General features: G+C 41.8%; 1 protein-coding gene across 2 annotated transcripts; it reads left to right on the top strand.

Annotated features, from left to right (window-relative positions):
• The first annotated feature begins 775 nt into the window (after window positions 1-775).
• LOC138371997 (uncharacterized) lies at window positions 776-9,159 on the top strand. Of its 2 annotated transcripts, XM_069337036.1 has the most exons (3): window positions 776-1,085; window positions 7,471-7,672; window positions 8,168-9,159. In XM_069337036.1, the coding sequence occupies exons 1-3, from the start codon at window positions 1,008-1,010 to the stop codon at window positions 8,179-8,181; spliced, it is 294 nt and encodes a 97-aa protein (XP_069193137.1). In that variant the 5' UTR covers window positions 776-1,007; the 3' UTR covers window positions 8,182-9,159. The 2 variants fall into 2 exon arrangements, with proteins under 2 accessions (XP_069193137.1, XP_069193136.1); XM_069337035.1 differs by having other exon boundaries at window positions 7,471-9,159.
• The last annotated feature ends 6,799 nt before the right edge of the window (window positions 9,160-15,958 follow it).

Raw genomic sequence — 15,958 nt, 5'->3', positions numbered from 1 at the left:
TTTGCGGGGGTTGAGCTTTGCTCTTTCGGCCCGCCTCTCAACTGTCAATCAACTGTTTACTAACTACTGTATTGTATAACTACTGTATGTGTGTATTTGTGTGGTGATTAGATATGTAGATATGCAAGGCCAAATTTGCCTAATAAGCCAAGTTTTCCTGAATTAATATAATTTCTCAAATTTTTTTCTTATGAAAAGATAAAGCTACCCATTTCATTATGTTTGAGGTCAATTTTTTTTTATTGTAGCTAAAATTAACGTAGATATATGACCGAACCTAACCAACCCTACCTAACCTAACCTAACCTATCTTTATAGGTTAGGTTAGGTTAGGTAGCCAAAAAAGTTAGGTTAGGTTAGGTTAGGTAGGTTAGGTCGTCGAAAAACAATTAATTCATGAAAACTTGGCTTATTAGGCAAATCGGGCCTTGCATAGTAGGCTGAGAAGTGCGTTCTGGCTACTAGGTACGACATATATATATATATATATATATATATATATATATATATATATATATATATATATATATATATATATATATATATATATATATATATATATATATATATATATGAGTTTTCAGTTATATATATATATATATATATATATATATATATATATATATATATATATATATATATATATATATATATATATATATATATATATATATATATATATATATGTCGTACCTAGTAGCCAGAATGCACTTCTCTGCCTACTATGCAAGGCCCGATTTGCCTAATAACCAAGTTTTCATGAATTAATTATTTTTCGACTAATGGTCACTGCTTGCATCACAAGCGGGGATGTTTCTGGCGGGGGAGAAAGAAACAATTGCGCAGCGCGTCCCGCGGCGTTGCGCGGGCAGTTTGGGGCCGTATAAATACGGGCGCACAACGGGGCTCCGCCTCACTCCGCCTGCCCTCGCCGCTGCCCTCGCAACTCACTGCTGCTCAGCGAGTCGTAAACACATAAGTTTAGCCCGCTCAACTGTTCTCACAGCATGGACCCTACAACAGTTCCTCGCGACAACGACTCGGAGCGACCCGTTAGGGGCGTCCTGCCCTTCTCAACATTTAAGGTAGTTTTTGTGTTTTGTTGGCGCGCGGGACCAGTGTTTGTGTTGGCGCGTCAGACCAGTGTTTGTCTCTTTGTTGGCGCGCGCGCCCTGAAGCACGCCTGGTGGTTCAGCGTTGGTGACCAAATGCAGGTGCAGTGGTCCTAGAGGGGAAGGTGACCCTCGGTGTTATGGGGCACTGGGTTTTCTCCAGTAGGTGGCTGTTATTTGAACCACACTCGGGAGGAGGCCTGTCCACCCCTACCCTCTCCTTCCCCATCTGCTCAGCCCTGCCCTTAAGCTCCCCACCCAGTCGACGTGAGGTATGCTGTTGGGCGACTTCTGTTATGCCGTTATTTATTATTTACGTTCTTTATATGTCCTTCCTTACAGTCTGACTGTTAGTCAGGGTGTGTTTCCTCACGCTACAATATTTACTGTAATTTTACCTTTGCTTTCGCCCCTAGCTTTAATTTTCGTGGATTTGTATTTTCATAAGTTCCTTAATTTATTAATGAATTTAATGGTGGCAAGCTGCATGTTTCTTTTGCAGGCTTTTCATTCAGGTCTGTTTTAACTTTTGCTTATTGCCTATAAGTTATTAGGTAAAGTCAGCTAGGTTAGGCTAGCTGCCGAGTCACAGGCCTCTGGCCACCAGCTTTAAGTTTAATGGACTAGTTTTTCCATAAGTTTCCTTAACTTATTAACGAATTTATTGCAGTGTCAAGCTCCCTGTTTCTTTTGCAGGTTGTACATTTAGTTTTATTTAACTTTAGCTTATTGCCTTTAAGTTATTAGGGAAAGTCAGCTAGGTTAGGCTAGCTGCTGTGTCACAGGCCTCTGGCCCCTAGCTTTGTTTTCATGGACCTGTTTTCCCACAAGTTTCCTTAATTTACTACTGAAATTTATGCAGTGTTAAGCTGCATGTTTCTTTAGCTGGATTTAAATTTAGGTTTGTTTTAACTTCTGGTCATTGCCTTTAAGTTAGTAGGTAAAGTTAGCTAGGTTAGGCAAGCTGCTGTGTCACAGGCCTCTGGCCCCTAGCTTTGTTTTCGTGGACTTGTTTTCCCACAAGTTTCCTTAATTTACTACTGAAATTTATGCAGTGTTAAGCTGCATGTTTCTTTAGCTGGATTTAAATTTAGGTTTGTTTTAACTTCTGGTCATTGCCTTTAAGTTAGTAGGTAAAGTTAGCTAGGTTAGGCTAGCTGCAGTGTCTCAGGCCTCTGGCCCCTAGCTTCGTTTTCTGGATTTGTTTCCATAAGTTTCCTCATTTTATTATTGAATTTTATGCAGTGTCAAGCTGCGTGTTTCTTTAGCTGGTTTTACATTTAGGTTGTTTTAACTTTTGGTCATTGCCTATAAGTTATTAGGTAAAGTCAGCTAGGTTATGCTAGCTGCTGTGTCTCAGGCCTCCGGCCTCTAGCTTTAAATTTTCTTGGACTTGTGTTTTCCATAAGTTTCCTTAATTTATTATTGAATTTAATGCAGTGTCAAGCTGCATGTTTTCTTTTGCAGGTTTTACACTTACGTTTGTGTAACTTTGCTTGCCTATAAGTTATTAGGTAAAGTCGGCTAGGTTAGGCTAGCTGCAGTGTCTCAGGCCTCTGGCTCCTAGCTTTGTTTCATGGACTTGTTTTTCCATAACTTTCCTTTATTAATGAATTTTATGCAGTGTCAAGCTGCATGTTTTCTTTAGCTGGTTTTACATTTGTTTGTTTAACTTTTGCTATTGCCTTTAAGTTATTATGTAAAGTCAGCTAGGTTTGCTAGCTGCTGTGTCACAGGCCTCCGGCCTCTAGCTTTAAGTTTTTATGGACTTGTTTTCCATAAGTTTCCTTAATTTATTACTGAATTTTATGCAGTGTCAAGCTGCTAGTTTCTTTGCTGGTTTTACATTCATTTGTTTAACCTCTGCTTTGCCTTTAAGTTATTATGTAAAGTCAGCTAGGATGTGTTAGTTGTCGGGATCGGGCCCTTGCCTCTTGCTTTAAGTTTCTTCTGGCCCTGCATTTATGTTTAGTTTCCTCAGCAAATGTCCTGCATTTTACATTGCCCTTGCTGCATGTTTTTACTTTACTGGTTTACAATTGTTTAACTTATGCTTCACCTTTAAGTAAAGTCAGCTAGGATGTCCTAGATGCTGTCTTCGGGCCTCATGCCTCTCCCTTTAAGTTTATCTCGGACTCGTATTGATTAGTTCCATCAGCAATTTATTACTAATTATGCATTGCCTAAGTGCATGTCATTTTACTTACTGTTTTACCTTTATACTTGTTTCCTTGACTTTGTCAAAGTTATTAAGTACTGACGCTAGACAGTACCAGTTTCGTTTACCAGTACCAGTAAACGTTTTTACAGTCGTTTTGTCTGCCCGGTGTAGCCCAGAAGAATCTGCAGGCTGCTGGCTTATCCAGACATGCGTGGCCTCCCAGGACGCTGGTTATCAGACGTATTGTCTGCTCGGTGTAGCCCGGAATATACTGCGGCCTCCCAGGCCGCTGGTTATCAGACGTTTTGTCTGCTCAGTGTAGCCCGGAAGATACTGCTGCTTCCCAGGCCGCTGGTTTATTCAGACGTTTAGTCTGCCCAACGTAGCCAGGAAGGTTGACAGCCGCTGCCGTCTTAGCTGACTGCGTTCAGGGGCTGCTCCCCAGCCGACGTCCTTCCTGCGATGAGTTAAGCCGACGTCTTTCCTGCGATGAGTTAAGCCGACGTCCTTCCTGCGATGAGTTAAGCCGACGTCCTTCCTGCGATGAGTTAAGCCGACGTCCTTCCTGCGATGAGTTAAGCCGACGTCCTTCCTGCGATGAGTTAAGCCGACGTCCTTCCTGCGATGAGTTAAGCCGACGTCCTTCCTGCGATGAGTTAAGCCGACGTCCTTCCTGCGATGAGTTAAGCCGACGTCCTTCCTGCGATGAGTTAAGCCGACGTCCTTCCTGCGATGAGTTAAGCCGACGTCCTTCCTGCGATGAGTTAAGCCGACGTCCTTCCTGCGATGAGTTAAGCCGACGTCCTTCCTGCGATGAGTTAAGCCGACGTCCTTCCTGCGATGAGTTAAGCCGACGTCCTTCCTGCGATGAGTTAAGCCGACGATGTTCTACAGGTATTATATTTATATTGGTCATATAAATACACGGCCTTTCTGGCCGCGGGTTTATCCAGACGTGTTGTCTGCCGGTGTAGCCCGGAATCTACTGCGGCCCCCCAGGCCGCTGGTTTCTCCAGACGTTTTGTCTGCCCAATGTAGCCACGAAGGTTGTCATAGCCGCTGCCGTCTTCGCTGTCTGCGCTCGGGGGTTCATGTCCAGCCGACGTTCTTCCTGTGGTGAGTTAAGCTGGCGATGTTATTCAGGTATCTTATTTACATTGGCCATATATAATATGTGGTCTTTCAGGCCGCTGGTTTATCCAGACGTGTTGTCTGCCTGGTAGCCCGGAAGTCACAGTGGGCCCCCCCCCCCCCCCAGGCCGCTGGTTTATCCAGACGTGTTGTCTGCCTGGTAGCCCGGAAGTCACAGTGGGCCCCCCCCCCAGGCCGCTGGTTTATCCAGACGTTTCATCTGCCGGTGTAGCCCGGAACGTTTCCACAGCCACCGACTGTGGAAACTTACAAGTGTTAATCCCGTTTCTCTAACGAATTATAGTCCAGCTTTATTTTGAGCATACTTTGTTTTGCAATTTATAATTATTTATGTTATAATTGTATTAATTGTAATTATGTTATAATAGCACAGTTTGCCTAGTTTCCTCAGTAGTTACAGTACTTCGTTTGGCTCTTGCAGTTATTCACGTCGCTTATTTGGTTATATTTATGTTATGCATCTCCTCCGTTCCCTTAATGTAATATGGCTATATATCCACGCCGATTGTATACCCTTATTTTGTACTTGCAGATACCACGTGCCATGCCTTGCCCTATTCATAATTATGTTCTACATCTCGGCGCTAACATGCCTCCTGTTTCAGGTTACCTCGGACTTTCTTTCCCAATCAGCCTCCTTAATTTACTCCGACAGTTGATGCGTTGCTCATGTCGCATGTTTATTTTTGCGTTGCTGTGTCCAGTATGCTTGCCCACTTTTACCCTGCCTTACGTCATCAAGTAAAGACAGCCAGGATGTGCTATTTGCAGAGTTACCAAGTAATTTAAGTAAAGTCAGACAGGCAGTGCAAGTTGCAGAGTTACTAAGTAAATTATTAAGTAAAGTCAGCCAGGATGTGCTATTTGCAGAGTTCCTAAGAATTATTAAGTAAAGTCAGACAGGATGTGCTATTTGCAGTATTCGCGGGCCCTTATTTTAGCTTCACGTCTCCTGGCCCTGCATTTTTGCCTAGTTTCATCGGTAGTTACAGTAGTTTATGCTTAGCTTTGCAGTTTAGTTTCCTCAGTGGTTACAGTATTTACGCTTGGCTCTTGCAGTTTATTCACGTTACTTATCAGGTTATATTTGTTATGCTTTCCCTCCGTTCTCTTAATGTAAAAATGGTTATATATGCACGCCGATTGTATACCCTTATTTTGTACCTGCAGACTTCACGTGCCATGACTTGCCCTATTCAGGTGACCTGGACAGGGGGGTGGCCCCCACGTTGCCTGGGGCACGGTACACTCCAGCAGATGGCGGCGTCGAAGCGTCGTCGGGAACGTCGTATATTTAATGATATCCCGTTCTTTGCCTTCCTAAGACAATGTAAATTAAGATTTTATACGCTTATATGGAAGGTTTCTTATTTTGTACTGGCAGACATCTCGCGACATGCCTTGCCCTTCCTCTTAATTACGTTCTACATTTCAGCACTAACATGCCTCCTGCTTTCAGATTACCACGGATTCCTTTTCCCAAACAGCCTACCTTAATTTACTCCGACAGTTGATGCTTTGCTCATGTCGCATGTTTAATTTTGCGTTGCTGTGTTCAGTATGTTTGTTCATTCTCCTTGCCTTACGTCATTACGTAAAGTCAGCCAGGATGTGCTATTTGCAGAGTTACTAATTAAATTATTAAGTAAAGTCAGCCAGGATGTGCTATTTGCAGAATTACTAAGTAAATTATTAAGTAAAGTCAGCCAGGATGTGCTATTTGCAGAGTTACTAAGTAAATTATTAAGAAGTCAGCCAGGATGTGCTATTTGCAGAGTTACTAAGTAAATTATTAAGTCAGCCAGGATGTGCTATTTGCAGAGTTACTAATTACTAATTACTAGTCTTTTGCTGGGCTACCTTTATGCTTCTCCCCTTCCTGTCTAGGTATGTTTAGGTATGGCTAGCGGTGCGCGAGCCGCGGCTTATCGATTCCTCCTACGTCTGCGTGTCTGTTAATTTTGTTATTGTTGGACTCGCAATTTGATTTGTATTTATTACGAAAAAATTTTTCTCCCGCAATTTACTCTGTTTAAGTTTCACGTTCAATTTGTTATTAAGGGACTATCAATTAGGATTTGTATTAATCTATTGCTTTGCCTCTGTGACTTTAAGTTATTTTCAGCTAAGGTACGCTAGTTGCAGTGCATTCGGGTGGCCCCCCCCCCCACAATTTTTTTTTTCTCCTCCGGTTATTTCGTCCTATTACACTCGTTTCCCTCATTATATATTCTATTCTGAATTTTGTGCATTATATCTGACCACCCATTCTTCATCGTATCGACAGTACATTAAGTTACATTTGGATGCTACCGAGAAGTTTAGCATGGCCTCGCGCACGGTGTCATGCAAAAAACTGGCCATTCGGCCTTCCTTTCGGCAAGCTCAAGCCAGTCAGTTAGCATGACGTCGGCCAGCTTGTGGTTGGCCAGCGCAGCCAGCATGCTGTTGGCCATAGGTCGCTAACGTTCTTTGGCCATCCGGCCTTCTGGGCTATTTTACTCTTCTTGTTCCTTCGCCATTGTTGTTTCCTACTACGTAATAGTATTCTATTTAATTTTACCTCGTCTATCATTAGGTTAGGGGCCCCTTACCTCCAACCGCTATTCCTTCCACTGCGCTCTGCCCGCTTGGTGCTCAATGCCGGTTTCTTCTGTTCCCTTTATTCGCAGCCACGACAAGCCGGAACCCCCCCCCCCCTGCACACCCTACTGCGGCGAGGAAGAGAACGCGAGCCGGATATTCCTCTGATCACCATCAACGCACGCAGCGGTGCCGGGATGCAGCCGCCCAGGGCCTACATTAATACTATTATCTTCTCTTTATTTGCTGGGCTATATGGCAGTATTAATATTACTCCGTACCGTTACTGTCATTCCAGTATTATTTTATTAAAATATAAATTGTTATTATGGTTTGGCGTTGCTTTCTTAATTTCTTCCATTCTGCGGCACTTGCCGTCATCTGTTATTTACGATATTACATTGTATTCTTCATTGTACGATTATTTACGACATTGTATTCTTATTATTATCCTTATTACAGTTACTGAATGGCAGCTCCCTGCCGCCGATTTCACTTTGCTCCTGTTCTAAAGATGTTGCCGAAGTTCACGGCGTACTAGCTGCGGCTCGCAGACGCTCATTGACAACACAAGACTACACTCAGCGGCCACTCAAGGCAGACTCCTTGGCTTCTATCCAGCCCAATCACCCGTCTGGAGGCAGAGATGGGATAGAGACCAAGGGTAATGTTCCCCGCTCACATTCTACATCCGATTAGGACACAAGCATGTTATAGATTTGGCTTTAAGAATTGGTTCTTCCATTTTATTGTTTATGTATATGTTGCTTAGTTGTTATACCCTTTCTTGGTATATGTATTGTTTATATTCAAGATTTATAGTGTTTCGTCTTACCCTGTTATAGTTGCTTTGTGCCTCCTTGCTGTTCTACCGGTTTCTCCCACCTTTGCTCTTAGCAAAGGTACTTCCCCCTTCCGTTTGCTGGAAGATTCTTAGATTTGTTAGCCCCCTTCATTGCTACAGTATATTTATTCGGATGCTCTTTATTCATCCAGGATTGTTAATTAAGGTTTCTCTTAATTCCTGCTGCCGGGCTCCCTCCCCCGTTTTTCGTCTCCGTATTGATTCAGCTAGGGTTTCCCTCTCGTCTGTGCTCTTGCCTGTCACGATAACACTGCACGCCGCTTCTGCCCACCCTTACTGCCTTATATCTTTCAGCCCGGGGGAGGTGAGCTACGCGACAAAAAATCGACGCACGCTCCGACTGGACCAGGTATCGCTTACATGGTCAGGAATCAACACTCTTCGGATCCTACAAGCACAGATCCTACAAGCGCTCCTGTCACCAGGCGAGATTTCTACAGGATCCTACGCGCTGCCCTCTCGGCGCTAGGCTTGACTTCAGATGACTACGCTCCGCACCCAGCTGTCTCGGGACGGGCTCGCCACATCAGAAATAATGGCAAACGGCAGGCGGAAGAGTAGTGCTCACATCCTACGTCAGACGGGACGTTGTTGCTCTGCTACATTGAGTGCCTCACGCGGCCAGCTGGCACTCGCCCTTCGGGGGGGGGTCCGGCCGCTGGCCTGCGGTGGGGGTGCAGCGCCGGTCCCCAAGTGTCCCGCTGTCCGCAGCTAATACTTTGCCCAGTCTAGGTGCTAGTAAGCCCTACTTGTAGTCACACCCCCTTCTCCTTATCCATTAGGTCTTTTACGGCCTCTTGGCCGGGTACATTACGTGTTATGTGGTCTCTCACTTATTAGTTATTCTTTGTGTCCTGCCTGTTATATCCTAGTGTTATATAATTACTACACATTTGCACTCGGCCTTAATTCTAGTACCAGTTAACCTTTAGGTTTCTGCAGAATTAGTTTCCATGTCACTATAGGCTAAGGTCTCATACTTACTACGGGTGTACCTTTTAAGTTAAATCTAGTCCTTGGAATTGTTACTGTTAATTCTTACTTTATATATTTACTTTATATATTTACTTTATATATTTTAATATAAACGTTATATATTCCTTAAATTATATTTGAAACTTTGTATATTTACATGTTCAATATTAAGTTTTATATAATATCAACTTTGTTAAGTCTATAATATAAACCGTGTTTAATATAAACTTTATATAATTACTTACTTTATGTGAACTTTATATATTTACATGTTCTGCAGAATTTAATCTTCAATAAACTGTAACGCCCCATACTGCCAGTATCTTTCTCCCCCTGGTCAGAAACCTAACCTACCTAACCTAACCTAACCTAACTTTTTCGGCTACCTAACTTAACCTAACCTATAAAGATAGGTTAGGTTAGGTTAGGTAGGGTTGGTTAGGTTCGGTCATATATCTACGTTAAATTTAAATCCAATAAAAAAAAATTGACCTCATACATAATGAAATGGGTAACTTTATCATTTCATAAGAAAAAAATTAGGGAAAATATATTAATTCAGGAAAACTTGGCTTATTAGGCAAATCGGGCCTTGCATAGTAGGCTGAGAAGTGCGTTCTGGCTACTAGGTACGACATATATATATATATATATATATATATATATATATATATATATATATATATATATATATATATATATATATATATATATATATATATATATATATATATGTCGTACCTAGTAGCCAGAACGCACTTCTCGGCCTACTATGCAAGGCCCGATTTGCCTAATAAGCCAAGTTTTCCTGAATTAATATATTTTCTCTAATTTTTTTCTTATGAAATGATAAAGCTACCCATTTCATTACGTATGAGGTCAATTTTTTTTAATTGGAGTTAAAATTAACGTAGATATATGACCGAACATAACCAACCCTACCTAACCTAACCTAACCTATCTTTAAAGGTTAGGTTAGGTTAGGTAGCAGAAAACGTTAGGTTAGGTTAGGTTAGGTAGGTTAGGTAGTCGAAAAACAATTAATAAAAAGTATATATATATACTTTATAAATATATATATATATATATATATATATATATATATATATATATATATATATATATATATATATATATATATATATATATATGTACATGTATGTATGAGAGTGTGTACATGTGTATATAACATTAATAATTTTGTAACGCGTCAAAAAATTTTTATTTGCTTAGCTAAACGAACTAGAGGGTTCAGTTCCTGAACCGATTATGTGCCTCTGTAATCCTTTACACCATCGCCCATGGGATTTGTTTGGGGTGCATAATAAAGGAAGAAATAATAATGCCCACTGGATGGGGGGCGGTGTGGAGGACAAACATATCAATTGTGACACTAGCTCTCCACATATGTCAGTTGCTTAATTTAGAAACTGTACTTGTGGTCGATCTCGAACCCATTGTTGATGTGACGACTTATAATGAATTTTGTAACTAGCTCATCAAGATTGTAACTTGCTTAGCTAAATGAATTGTGGGGTTCAGTCCCTGAGCCCATTATGTGCCTCTGTAACCCTTTCCACTACCGCCCACAAGATGGGTATGGGGTGCATAATAAATGAACTAAACTAACTAACTGTCCACCACATCACTAAACTTCATTTAATAACTATATGCCTGTTAACTAGAAGATTTTAATTATTAATTGCATTATATTGTCGTTTTAATAGTGAACACGTACACATATGCGGAACGTCCAAAGCTGGTGTCCGAAGTGGTAAAAATATTAGTGTGCGACGTTCTCCCGTAGCCTCGGGACTGGCTGGTCAGGATGTGCCCCTCGTCCAGTTTAACACAGGCCTAGTCCTAACATTGAGCCTTTAGCGTGCCCAATCGTTCAGCTGCAGCGGTACTAAGTGTGCGACACCCTGACTACCAACTGTTGTAGGTTGTGGATAGCTGGATTGTATAGAACTTCATGCAGACATTATTTGTGAGGCGGTATCTGGAGTCTACCCAGAGGTACAGTGGGACGGCACTGGGCCGCCTTGTGGTGTACCTGGTCCCACGCTCCCCTTGTGTGTAAAATAGTCCTTGGGCCCTCCTTCCCAGGGTCGTGGTTTGTGTGCGCGACTGGTGGTGTGTTTACATGAGGTGGGTAACAGTGTACTAGCCTGGGCGAGTGGTGGAGCCCCGGGCAGCTTCCGTGTGCTGCGCCCCCTGGCCCGTTGTCATGGCAACCGGGTTCAGTATCAACCTATCTTCTGTTGTGCTTGCTAATCCAAGTGATCTCCAAGCAATGGATCCTGAGCCCACCGCCGAGGAATATGTTGATGCTCGAAGTGGGTTGCAATCACCCGCTGACATGGAACCCGATGCTGATTTGGATAACGGAAATGAGTGGCAGGTGCAACGATCACGGAATGCGAGAAGAAAGTCTAAACTTGCAGACTCTGCTGATGGTAATGAGAACATTGGCAATGATGACAGGAACACCGGAACCCGTGTGAAGAACGTGGAGGTGGGCGGTGGTGGGCCCACCCAGCCAGGGGCACGCCCACCCAAGCCTCCTATTGCTCCCCGCGCTGACTATGTGCGCCTGGCATTCCCACCTGGAACATCCACCAACGATAAACTGAAATGGTTCGAACAACTTTCTAATAACTTCTCCAAAACATTCCTCGATATAGTCCGACCTAGACCAACATCCCCTTACAACTTTGTGTCACGTAAGCAAGAAGATATCATCACTCAACTGGTTAAAGGTGAGATTGCTAATATTGTTTTCACCAGAGAAGACATCATCAATCGACCTAAAAAATTTAAGTTATTTATTGTTACCAGTTTTCCCAAAGAGTATCCTCTTGATAGAGCTTATAACCTTGACGGGGTCTACAAGGCAAGACGGATACATAAGGATGGTAAACCTCTCAACAGGATCTTTATTGTTTGGAATGGCAGTGACCCTCCCCCTGAATATTACACCTTTGGACATTTCATCCCATCAAGTCCTATAAAACCTTGGGTATCCCCCCTGTTGTTTGTTATAAGTGCCATGGTACTCATCATATCTCTACGTACTGCCGACATGAGCCTGTGTGTGGGCTCTGTGCTGAACAGCACGAAACAAGGGAGTGTCCTCACAGGGACCCCTCTGCCCTTGAGGACGGGGAGGAAGCCTCTCCTCTGGTCCGGAAGTGTCCCAGGTGTATGCGTCAAGGTGTAGATGTTTGGCATCGTGACTGCCCTCGACGCCCCGCCCTCTCTAGCATGAGCAGGACGCCAGAGGCGTCTGGTCCAGCTGCAGGAGGCACCCAGCTGGAAGCTCCTAATGTCACCTCTAGTAAGCAGTTTCCAACCCTCGATGGGCTAAGGCAAACAAACAAAGATACAGAAGAAATTGACTGGTTAAAAAATAAAATTATGGAATTGGAAATTAAAATACAAACATTAGCGACGAATCTGCCTGGTGATAGTGAAGTGAATCATGCTAGCGATAGTGATCAAGTAAATTCTCCCAGCACCAGTAGTGATGCGAGTGGTAATGTTGCAGCTGCTGAGGCTACTTCACCTATCTCTACGGAACGTGAGTGCCAAATCCCCGTGGGGAGAGTAGTCATTGATCCCTCACTGGCACCCCAACTAGATCGTCAAGACACCCTTGATTTGGTTAAGGGTAGAGAGTTTAAGAGAACACCAACTCCTACTCAAGTTAAACGCCTCCTAGACAAAAGTACTCAGGACACACGGAACAAAGTTGCTTATGTTGTCCAAGTGTTTAACGAGCTTAAATGTTACCTTAATTCCCTTGACACTTAACCATGGCTCATCAAACAAAAACAATTAAGTTTCTTTCTTGGAATATTCGAAGTGTTTATCTTCGGATAAATGACGTAATCTTGTATGCTAAAATGAGAGACGTGGATGTGATCTGTTTACAGGAACCATATACGTCCACAACAATCAAGAAGGTCCCACCCAGGATTCCTGGGTATATAGCATACAACAACAGTATTGGAACTGGTCTACTCGCGTATATTAAGAGTGGATTATTCTGTAAACTAATTAAAAATCACAGGAGTGATAGTATACATTATCAAAAATTCAAATTACAAACTGCAAATAGCCATTTCCTACTGTATAACATATATGGACGATGTAGTGTACTTAAAGCAGACCTGCTACCGACACCTACAGGTAACACAGCTATGTTATGTATGGGTGACTTTAATGCTCGTCACACTGCTCTTGGTGATGTTCAGTGTAACAATAATGGAAGGGTCTTCTTGAAATACCTTAATGATCATAATATTACTGTGTATGATACTGATAAACAGACCCATTTATTGGGGGGTAGACTGGATTATGTGATTGGATACAGCCTAGTAGATAGCAATGTTAACGTTAAGCTCATCCCAGAACTAGTAAGTGATCATTTTGCAATATATTGTGAATACAATGTGGCGGATATTAGGTACAATCCTCATCCTAAAGTTAAAATTAACATTCCAGACAATCTTAAACAGCACTTTAAGGCTTATGTACACAAGTGGTACACTGGTTATACACCTGTCTCAGTGGACCACTTTTACACTGATCTTGTCAGTATCATTACCAGTTATTATGATACCTGGGTTAAATCAAGGAAAAAAAAACACTCGTTCTTCCTCATGGACAGAGGATCCTATTATTATTGCAGAGCTAAAGTGCTTCAGCTGCTGACTCTTATAAACGAGACAAAACAGCTGACAATTTACTTGCATTCCTTAATGCCAACAGAGATTTTCGCGAGCTTAAGGGTCAAGTTAAGAACACATATTGGGAACAATTCCTACAAGGTATCAATAGAACTACAACATTATCAGAAATGTGGAACAAAATTAAAAACATTACCAAACCTTCAACCCCAGTTCAGCTTCATCATACTCCTGCAGAATATGCTGACATGCTCCTAGCTCAATGGTCTAGTGTCTCACAAATTTCTTCCTTACCCCCAGATATACTGCATTATTTAAATAATACCAACATTACCAGAAACTTTAATATTGAAATAGCACGCTCCTCGCCAGATTCAACAGATCAGTTTGCTATAATCCCCTTTGAATTAACATCAGCATTAGGAAAACCTAAACAAACTGCCCCTGGTGAGGATGGTATAACTTATAACATCTTGAGCTTACTGAATGATGTCCCTAGCCATCCTCTGCTTGACCTCTATCAAATGAGTCTCTCACAAGGCATCTTGCCAAAGAAATGGACACAAAGTCTCATAATACCAGTTCCTAAACCTAACTCTCAAAAATTCAGGCCCATTTCCCTTACATCTTGCATGTGTAAAGTCTTGGAGAGAATTGTTCTCAATCGTGTCATGTTTCAGGTCAAAGAAAAACTGGCCCCAAACCTATATGGGTTCATGCCCAAGTGTAGCACACAAACATGCTTTGCTGAATATTTTGTAAACTCCCAGGATGGGACACAGGCAGCCTTTATTGACCTAAAGTCAGCTTTCGATGTAGTGAATGGCGAAATAATATTAGAGCAACTTGCTGAATTTGGAATCAAAGGTAATATTCTGAGTTGGATAAAGATCTACCTATCCAACAGGCGTGCTAGTGTCCTATTTAAAGGAGTTAAAAGTACAAGAACAGATGCATTCGAACTAGGCACACCTCAAGGTGGTGTCCTAAGCCCTATGCTCTTCAATATACTTATGCACAAACTTATCCATGACATACCTGTACAACCTACTTTAACTGTTATATGTTATGCTGATGATATTTGTATTATGGCACACAGTAAACCAAGGTTACAAGTGTTACTTGATGCAGTCTCCAAGAAAGTAGTAGAATGTGGCCTCATAATCTCTGTTGATAAAACAAGGGTTCTTATTCCCCATTCTCTTCATGTTAACTATACTATAAATGGAGTGCGCGTGGAGACTTGTGAGTCTTATAAATATCTTGGAGTCGAGGTTAATGATACAAATCTCGTCAGCAACCTGCGCAAAAAACTAGTTGAGCATCTTAAACCTCTCAAAATTCTTGTTGGCAAAGGATTTGGCATTAACATAAAATATGCTCGTAGTTTTTATATTGCCTTTATACGATCTGTTGTTGATTATTATGCCTTGCATCTTCTTAATTTTTCTCCTAAACAATTACAAGGCCTAGATGTAGTACAGAATGATGCCATGCGCATCATCCTGGGTTGTCCTAGAACTGTCAGAATTGTTAACATGAGAAAGGAAATAAACTTACCTTCCATTTACGAAAGAATAGTTTTACTTAGTACTATGTTTTGCGCCAAAACTTTGAAAAATAATGGTCCCCCCAGCTCTATTCAAATTAAATTGAGATCCATTCTAAACAATTCTGACTGTTCCCTCAATCCGCCGCAAAAAGCTCCCTACAGTGTGTGGCTCAGTTGTTGTGCCTATAATCTTCAGAAACTGAATGTGTCTCTTAACCCTGATAAAACTGTTCACTATATTCCCCCTTGGAAAGATATGGAGGTGTCTCTGCATTATACCCCCATCAGTGTAAAACAAATGTATAACACTGATATTTTGAGATGTATAACATTAGAAGCTATTGACAGTCATCTTCAAATTCTCAAACCGACTGAATCCGATGCCTTTACTGATGGCTCTGTGCAGTTAGGCACTGGTAGAACAGGTTGTGCATGTGCAGTGTATAAAGGGAATGAAATGATCATGACTAGTACACAGAGATTGAACAACTGGGCAAGCACGACACAGACCGAGCTATTGGGTATTTATCTAGCCACTGAATACCTTAAGCTCAATGGTGGTGGAGTTATTTTCTGTGACTCTAAAAGTGCTCTGCAGTCCTTAAATAACCCATCACAATGTATGTTGGAAGTAGCTTGTAATATTAAATGGAATGTAATTTTTGCCAATGATAATAACTCTTGTATAAAATTTGTGTGGATCCCATCCCATGTTGGAGTTGGAAAACATGACTTTGTAGATCGATTGGCCAATGAGGCTTGTAGGAAAGAAAACATTGATTATGACTTTGGACTATGTAATGCAATTATTAATAACATACAAATTAAAGACATTACTTCAGATTTAGAAGAACTAAGAAATGC

Source organism: Procambarus clarkii, chromosome 37 (assembly GCF_040958095.1).
Source record: "Procambarus clarkii isolate CNS0578487 chromosome 37, FALCON_Pclarkii_2.0, whole genome shotgun sequence".
In the NCBI taxonomy this organism is placed as follows: Eukaryota; Metazoa; Arthropoda; class Malacostraca; order Decapoda; family Cambaridae; genus Procambarus; species Procambarus clarkii.
Note: the sequence above shows the minus strand (reverse complement) of the source record. Positions and strands in the feature narration are given on the sequence as shown.